Source organism: Chinchilla lanigera, unplaced genomic scaffold (genome assembly GCF_000276665.1).
Source record: "Chinchilla lanigera isolate Chin_1 unplaced genomic scaffold, ChiLan1.0 scaffold00002, whole genome shotgun sequence".
Taxonomy (NCBI): domain Eukaryota; kingdom Metazoa; phylum Chordata; class Mammalia; order Rodentia; family Chinchillidae; genus Chinchilla; species Chinchilla lanigera.
The window spans coordinates 710436-718697 of NW_004955403.1; the positions used below are offsets into that span (position 1 = coordinate 710436).

The 8262-nt window shown below is 59.1% G+C and overlaps 1 protein-coding gene across 3 annotated transcripts in view; it reads right to left on the reverse strand.

Moving 5' to 3' along the window:
- LOC102004541 (aldehyde oxidase 4) overlaps positions 1–8262 on the reverse strand; it is a 105002-nt gene that overhangs the window by 15514 nt on the left and 81226 nt on the right. For all 3 annotated transcript variants that reach the window (XM_013511857.1, XM_013511853.1, XM_005373242.2), the window contains exons 23-29: positions 7789–7876; positions 6724–6810; positions 6230–6421; positions 5177–5404; positions 3072–3167; positions 1165–1293; positions 260–334 (exon numbers count right to left, since the gene is read on the reverse strand). In XM_013511857.1, coding sequence (XP_013367311.1) covers positions 260–334; positions 1165–1293; positions 3072–3167; positions 5177–5404; positions 6230–6421; positions 6724–6810; positions 7789–7876 — 895 coding nt within the window. The remainder of the gene's footprint in view (positions 1–259; positions 335–1164; positions 1294–3071; positions 3168–5176; positions 5405–6229; positions 6422–6723; positions 6811–7788; positions 7877–8262) is intronic.

The following is an 8262-nucleotide window of genomic DNA, read 5'->3' on the forward strand; positions in this document are numbered from 1 at the left end:
TGCAGCGCAGAGCGTGATGCCTCTGGGTCCTCGTGCATTTCCTTCTCCGTGCTGCCTGTGGGTGTCCGTGAGGGCTCTCTGTGCTTACTTGGAGTACACCCTGGAGTGCCCTCTGCTCCTGCGCAGGAGTCCCTCGGCAGGGAGAGCCCCTGCCCCCGGGGCACTCTGTCTCTGAGGAGTGGTGCTGCCCGCCATGATACTCTCCCAGCGGCGCTTGGGGTGTTCCCTTAACTGGGTGGGAAGTGGGGGGGATGCTCACCCAGTCTTCCCAGGTGCCTTCTGCATTTTTCTTAATGATGGGTTCAAGGCGTTTCAGCAGGGTCTGACAGGCGTTCTGAGGAGGTCAGGGAGAGAATGCACGTCAGAAGAGAACACGGAGGAGAATGTTGCAGGTCAGACGGTGAGACGGGAGCAAGCCCTGCCTCGGATAGCACAGGCCTTTCCTGGGGGCTCTGCGCCCCCAGCCACTGCCTGGGGAGTGGGTGGACTTCTCTCCGGTTCTCCTTCACAGAGGGTTTGCTTTCCTTTTTTTTTTTTTTTTTTTTGTCTTTTTGAAGCAGGGTCTCACTATGCAGTTCAGGCTGGCCTTGAACTGTCTCTGTAGTCCAGGCTGGTCTCAAGCTCTCAGCGATCCTCCTGCCTCAGCCTCCTGAGGTCTGGGAGTACAGGGTCCGCCACCACTCCTGGTTTAAAACCAGGGATAATAAGAACAAAGGACAGTCTGAGTGCCTGGCGGACCTCGCTGGAGGCGACACTGTGGCCGCCCTTGCAGCCCTGGGGGCCTGGTGTCCCTTCCCGTCTTTAGGGTCAGGCCTACAGGCCGGGCGCAAGGTCTGTGCAGGTGGACGAGTGGGGGACCAGGTCTGCTGCCGGGCTAGAGCGCCGGTGACCACGTCCGTCCTCACAGCCTCTCTGGCTCCTGGGGTGACAGCCTCAGGGTGACCCTGGGGACTGTGAGACGCCGCCAGCCTGGTGTTCACCACTGGGTCTGCCCGGCTGGTGCGGGTTGGAGCTGCACCCTGGTTTCTGTCTGCTCTCACAAATGCCCCTCCCCGCAGGGTGCCCGGCTCTCAGCCGCGGCCGCCTCCCGGCCTCCTGCAGATGTGCCCAGCTGGGAACCAGGAGGCGGGGGACCGACAGGGACCCGGCGGCGGGCGCAGTCACCTGCACGGCCTTGCCGTTGGCGTCGGCGCCGATGGACGCAGCGGTGGCCACTGTGTTGGGCACGGTCGCCGTGCTGGTCTCCTGCGTGTGCAGGCGGCTCATGGGCACACGCAGCTCCCGGCTGGCCACCTGCAGGGCGTCGGGGCGCGAGTCAGGGCGTGGCCTCGGACGGCCGGCTCACCGCTGCTGAGGGTCACCGCCGTAAAACCACGGTGCCACAGCCTTGGGGGCTGGGACGCTGCGCTTTACACACACCCATGCTGCCCTTCAGGGGGCCGACGGAGCCTCCTCCTGCGGCCCACGCGGCCCAAGTGGGGTGGCCAGGCGCTCTTAGGTGCTCAGGGTTACAGGTAACAGGGGGCAGGCCAGGTGAGGCTTCGGGTGCTCACGGGGCGGGGCCAGGCAGAGAGGCACAGAGAGACTGATTAGTTGGACGGATTGACTCAGAGTTTGCTCTGAAACCTGCTGTTTTTGGTCTCAGGAGAACTTGGAATGACCCTGCCCTTTTTTTTTTTTTTTTTTGGTCTTTTTGAGACAGGGTCTCCCTATGCAGTTCAGGCTGGCCTTGAGCTCACTTGGTAGCCCAGGCTGGCCTCAAACTCTCAGTGACCCTCCTGCCTCAGCCTCCTGAGTGCTGGGTTTGCAGGTGTGTGCCAGCGCCGGGCTGAGCCCTTCCTGAGCTCCTCTGTCTGCTTCTGCTTGCTCACGCTCCCCTTGTGTCTGGGCTCCCCCTTGAGCTTCCTATTCCTTCCCTCGACCTGCTCTCGCCTCCCTGCCCTTCCCTCCTCTTCCTCTTCCTCTCCCCACCCCCTGTCTCCTTCCTTTCTTTGTTTCTTTCTAAATTTTGAGACTCTGTCTTACCCAGTTGCCCATGCTCCCCTTGAGCTTTCAGTCCTCCTGCCTCAGCCTCCCTAGTAGCTGGAATCATAGGTCTGTACCACCATGCCCAGCTATTCTTTTTCTAGGGAACAGGTAGAAACTAAGATATTTAATCAGAAAGAGGTGAGAAGGACAGGAACGAAAGGGAGGAAGGCAGGAAGGAAGGAGCTGATCTGCTGCTGCCCTCTTGGTTTTGCGAAGCCCTCCCCGTGAGGTTGGGTGCGCATCCCAGCTCCTGCTCAACAGCACCGACCTTCCAGTTCCACCGAACATTAATTTTGCCCAGACAGAGGCAAATTTTTAAAAGGGGGACAGGGTCCTTGTTTCTTAGTGATGAAGGCCCAGAGGTGGTGGACTGGCTGACACGCTGGGCGGGGCGGAGGGGCCTGGGTCAGGTTCGGCTGTGTCCAGGTGCTGTGCAGCCTCAGCAGAGTCCTGACTCAGCCTGGCCGTGTTCTGCCGCTGTGGCCAGGCTTTGTCCATGCATGGCACAGGCTTGCCTCGACCTCGGCCGACAGCAGCGGCGGGAGCAGCTGCAGGGACAGCTGGCTCCTCTCCACGGGTGCTGGGGAGGGACCCTGCTGTCGGCGGGGCTGGGCCGAGGGGGAGCCGGGGTGTGGAGGGCGGAGGGCCAGGCTGGAGCGGTCCAGCCCGAGACCTCTGCGTGGGTGAAGGAGTCGAGGGTGAGGGCTGCCGAGTCCCTGCTCTGTTTATCTAAACGTCCTCCAGTGGACACGGTGGGGCGGAGCTGCCAGGTCCAGGGCACCAGCGGTCTAAGGTCCTCGCAGCGGACAACTCAGAGTCAGATGTGCCAGGCTCGGAACGAAGCAGACGGTGCCTCTGCACCTCTGGCTCAGACCAGTCCGGGCCGGGGCCCCTCGGTCCCTGAGCCCCGCCCAGTCAACTGCTGTGTTTTACAGGGAAGGGCCTCAGGGTCTGAATACAGAAAGTCAACATTTGCCGTAAAAGATGAGTCTCAGCACTCTGGGAGGCTGAGGCAGGAGGATCCCAAGCTAGAGTCCCTGTACCTGTAGCATCTTGGTATGGATGCCCTGTCCCAGCTCACTGCCGCCATGTGCGACCAGCACAGACCCGTCCGTGTAGACATGCACCAGCGCTGCTGCCTGCAAGACACCGGGGCGCCCTCAGAGGAGGGGCACTGTGGAGGCTCTGAGGAGGCTGAGGGACGGGCGAGGTGGGCACCCGTCTTCCTCACTCTCTGGGAGGCTGAGTCAGGAGGGTTGCAAGTGCAAGGCCAGCCTGGGCATTTAGCAATTTAGTGAGACCATCTCCAAAACACAGACAGACAGACTTGGGCGACAGCTCAGTGCCAGAGCCCTGGCCCGTCCTGAGAGGAGACGCCAGTCCTGTGGAGCCAGGTGGGGGGAAGGGTGAGGCCTTCTGGTGAGTCTCATTTTGCCTGCTTCGTGCAGCAGACGCTGGGAGCAGCCCCCGAGCACTTCAGGCCCCCAGAGTCCCTCCCAATGGGACTCTTCATTCAGGGAGGTGAGCCGTGGCTCTGGGCCCGGACTCTCCTGGGACAGGTCCTCCCGCCAGCGCAGTCGGGGTCGGGCTGCGGGGACCCACGCCTGGCCCTGTGCCCTGGGCGCCTTTGCTGAGAGCCTGGGCGGGCTGCCCCGCCTTCGGTGAGGCAGGGAGCGCAGCTTGCTTGAGGGTGTTTGGGGTGGAGGGGAGACCTGCTGAGTTAGGGCAGCGCAGGACAGAGGAGCGGACGAGGACGGCTGCACGCGTGGCCCCTGTCCCCAGCAGGGGAGCCACGCTCAGGCCGTGGAACCTGTTCCTGTGAGCTCTGAGAGGACTCGCGGGGCTGGACGCTTTGGGCTGTGTGTGTGCATATGTGCGTGCCTGTGTCTCTGTGTGTGTTTCTGTGTTTCCAGTGTGTGTGTCTGTGTGTCTCTTTCCAGTGTCTCTGTATGTGTGTGTCTGTTTGCTGTGTGTGTGTGTGTGTGTCTGTTTCCTGTGTGTGTGTCTGTCTGTTTCTGGTGTGTGTGTGTCTGTTTCCTGTGTGTGTGTGTGTCTGTTTCTGGTGTGTGTGTGTCTGTTTCCTGTGTGTGTGTCTATCTGTTTCCTGTTTGTGTGTCTGTTTCTGGTGTGTGTGTGTGTGCCTGTCTGTTTCCTGTGTGTGTGTATATTTTCTGTGTGTATGTATGTCTGTTTCTGGTGTGTGTGTGTATATGTGTGTGTGTCTGTTTCTGGTGTATGTGTATGTTTCCTGTGTGTGTGTCTGTCTGTTTCCTGTGTGTGTGTGTGTGTGTTTCCGGGTGTATGTCTGTCTGTTTTTGGTGTGTGTGTGTGTATCTGTTTCCTGTGTGTGTGTCTGTCTGTTTCTGGTGTATGTGTGTGTGTGTGTCTGTCTGTTTCCTGTGTGTGTGTCCATCTGTTTCCTGTGTGTATGTGTGTGTCTGTTTCCGGTGTGTGTCTCTGTCTGTTTCTGGTGTGTCTGTGTGCGTGTGTATGTGTCTGTTTCCTGTGTGTGTGTGTGTGTTTCTGGTATATGTGTGTGTGTCTGTTTCCTCTGTGTGTCTCTCTGTTTCTGGTGGGTGGTGGGTGGGGCGTGTCTGAGCTGCTTGTACCATGGGCAGACAGAGCCGCTCTCAGCACACCAAGCTCCCTGGGCCGGAGCCCCTGCAGCTGCTCTGACGTGGCATCCGGCCGTCTGCCCGGCTCGCGAGCACAACCTCCCGGGCGTCTGGGGGACTCCCCGGGCCCTGTGTGTTTCCTGTGTGTGTGTCTGTCTGTTTCTGGTGTATGTATGTGTGTGTGTGTGTGTCTGTTCCCTGTGTGTGTGTTGGGGACCTGTCTGAATGCTGCCCTGCTCCTCCTTTAGCATATGCACCTGGGAGCATTTCCGGTCCCCACTGCCGCCTCTTGGACCCAGGGAGGGCTGGAAGCCCAGTGGCCAGGCGGTGGCCTGGGGAAGCCCAATTTCCCGGCCCGAGCCCCAGAGCGAGGCTCAGCACGGAGGCCTCGGGGGTCCTGTCCCTGTGGGAGGGGGCGTCAACCTTTGCCCCCGCTTCCTGCCGTCCTGCTAGCGGGCCCTGCAGCAGCGGCGGGGGGAGGGGGCTCTGCTTGCCCCGGGGACCGGCCCGCAGCTGTGGCTGGAGGGACGCACCTGGTGGTAGCTGGTGGCCGCGAAGCCCACTGAGAACTTCATGGGGACCGCAGCGACGCCCCGCTTCCTCCAGGGGTTCTGCTGGTTGAAGGCGTCTGCCCGCGCCCGCCGGCCCGGCAGGTCAGCCCGCTCCAGGCACTCGGCCCAGCACTGGCGCAGGGGCTCGGGGCTGAACGCTTGCTTGTAGATGGTCTTGTCCACCGTCTTGTACATGTTCTTCTCCCTGACCTGGGCAGGGGCGCACATGCATGGTGACTACAAAGGGTGGGTAGAGACGGGGAGGGGTGGCGCATGCTTGTAATCCCAGCTACTCAGGAGGCTGAGGCAGGAGGATGGCAAGTTCACAGTCATCCTGGGCCACTTAGCAAGACCCTGTCTCAAAGTAAAAAATAAAAAGCCCGAAGATGTAGCTCAGGGGCAGAGTGCTTGTCCCTGAGCGCGCATGAGGCTTTGAGTTCATCTCTAGCACTGAGAATGGGAAAAGAAAAGAGAAAAATACGCAAGGAGACGCTGGCAATGGTTACTCCTGCCCAGCAGAGACGGAGTGGAGATAAAGGGGGATTTCTCCTGCTACTGCTACTGCCTCCGTGGGATTTGGATCTGTAAAAGAAGTAATTATTTGTGTACAAACCAAGAAAAAAAAAAATGATCGCATCGTGGGGCGATAGGTGAGGGAGACGAGTTCTTCGGGCAGCTGTCCATCTCCATGGGATTCTGAGCTGGGACTGATCTGTGTGGTTCTTCGAGGGTTTTGCTGGATCTCCACCTTGCCCGAGTCTCCACCAGTCTTGGTCTTGACCTTGGTTACAACCTTGCCTTTTCTTGCTTTCCGTTTTCCTCTCTCCCTTTCTTCTGTCTCAGTACTGGGAATTGAACTCAGGTCCTGAACACTGAGCTATGTCCCCTGCCCCCATGCCTGCCCCCACTTTTTTTTAAATTTTGAGACAGGGTCTGGCTAAGTCACTAAGTTGGACTTGAACTTGTGACTGCCTGCCTCAGCCTCCCAGAGTGCTGGGGTGACAGGCGTGTGCCCTGCGCCGGCTCCAGCCTTACCTTTTCTGGCGGAAGGCCGCACTTGGCTGCCACGGCTGTGATGCACGCCTCCGTCACCAGGGCTCCTTGGGGGAAGCCAAATCCACGAAATGCCGTATTGGACGGTAAATTGGTCCTGCACGCCCGGCCCCGGAACCTGAGGTTTCGGATTTTATATGCATTTTCCAGCTTTAGTATGAGAAATTCTGTCACCTGCAGTAGAGGAGACAACACGCGCTGCGACGGAAAGTTCTCTTCACTGCTGGGAGGCTTCCTCAGCCCCGCCTGCGTGGGCTGTGTCTCTGTTTATGTTTGTAGTGCCCGAGGGCGGCGCCTGGGGGGCTGGCGCGTGCATCTGAGGAGTCTTCCTTCCTTTACGACACCCCTCTCCCCTCCCCTGCTGGGGTCTCTCTCCCTGATCCGATTGTCTTTTATTTTGCTCTCTGTTTAGACCTTGTGTTCTCAGATAAGAGAGGCCCTGGGACACGTGTCACCCGCGGTCTCCGGCCACCTACCAGCTCAGAGTCGCCCAGCGTGCAGCCCCCGTTAATGTAGCACTCGATGTCCAGCGCTTTGATCCGCCCGCTGTCCTTGAAGCCCACCTGGCACGAAGGAGGGGCACCTCACTCTCCACTTCCGCATGCGACGCCCTGCGGGTCCCAGCCGCGCCCAGGAGGACAGGCCGGCGGCGCTGGCCACTCTGAGCCCGACTTTTGTGTGTCGTGGTATGGTGTGAGGTCGCGGGGGCTCTGAGCCCTGCGGGTCCCTGGCAGCGGTCTCACCCCGTCTCCTTATTCCTGGAGCTCTCCGTTCACTGACCCCATCTGTGCCTGCTCCCTGGGCAGAGGCCAGCACGGGGCTGGGCTGTGGTGGGCCTGACAGCACAGCCTGGCTGCTCCCGAGAAGGGGGCTGTGTGGTGGCCGTGAGGGTGGCCATGGGGGCGGCTGTGTGGGGGCCACGCGGGTGGGGGTGGAACTCTCAAGGCTCTGGAAGGAGCTTTGCACACCCGTCCACTGTGCTAACTTACTTAGTCCTGAGAGCCAGCAAAACTTTCTTAGCTTGTACGAGTGAGGACCCGCACCCTCCTTGGAGGCGGAACAGGGAAGTGGAATACACACGAATCACATCCCTCAGCTCACGAATGCTTGTTTGTGAATATCTGTTCGCAAACAGAGTGTTTAGCAAAATTTTGCTTCCGTTTGTCACTAATTGTCCAGTCTAGGCTCAAACTCGTGATCCTCCTGCCTCAGCCTTCCAGAGTGCTAGTGTAACAGGGGTGCACCTGTAATATGGGTATTTCTTTAAACATTATAAAACCTGGAATTTTGCAGAAGTCTTCTTCTTTCTTTTTAGTTTTATTTCATATTATGATAATGATAAAAATATTAACAATTTAGAACATTCTTTTTCTTTTTCTTTTTTTTTGAGACAGGGTCTGGCTATGTAGCTCAGGCTGTCTTAAGTATGTAGCCCAGGCTGGCCCTGAACTCTTGGTAATCCTCCTGCCTCAGCCATCTGAGTGCTGGGATACAGGCGTGCACCATCACACTGGATTTCATAACTTTATCTTAATACTCACTTTATATTTTCCGAATAACGGGTGCCTTCCCCCGGTTATTAGCATATCATCTTCACGATCAAGGACAAGACGCACGGCACGACCAGTTCTGAGGAAACAAATCTCGGTCAGTCTGCAGCCATGTCCCCGCTCACCACCTACGCTCCGTCCCCTTCTGCAGCTGTCTGCTCCTGGCCGTCACCCCTCCCCAGCCCCTGCCCAGCGGTCCATCTCCCCCCCTGACTGCCGACTGCCCCCCGCGTGGATTCCCTGCTGCCCGCGAGGTGCTGGGCACCGTGTGGGCTGAGCGCGCAGATTGCTGGCTGTGCTCTGACTGCGCTGCTGGAGCCCTCGCTAGAGGGCGATGTCTTCACCCCAAGCAGTACAGGGGGGTGGGGGTGGGAAGGAGTGGGAGTGGACCACAGCGCTGGACAACGGCAGGCACAGTGTTCACGTCCCCCCACTAGTCCTGACCCAGGGCTGGAATGGGGAGCC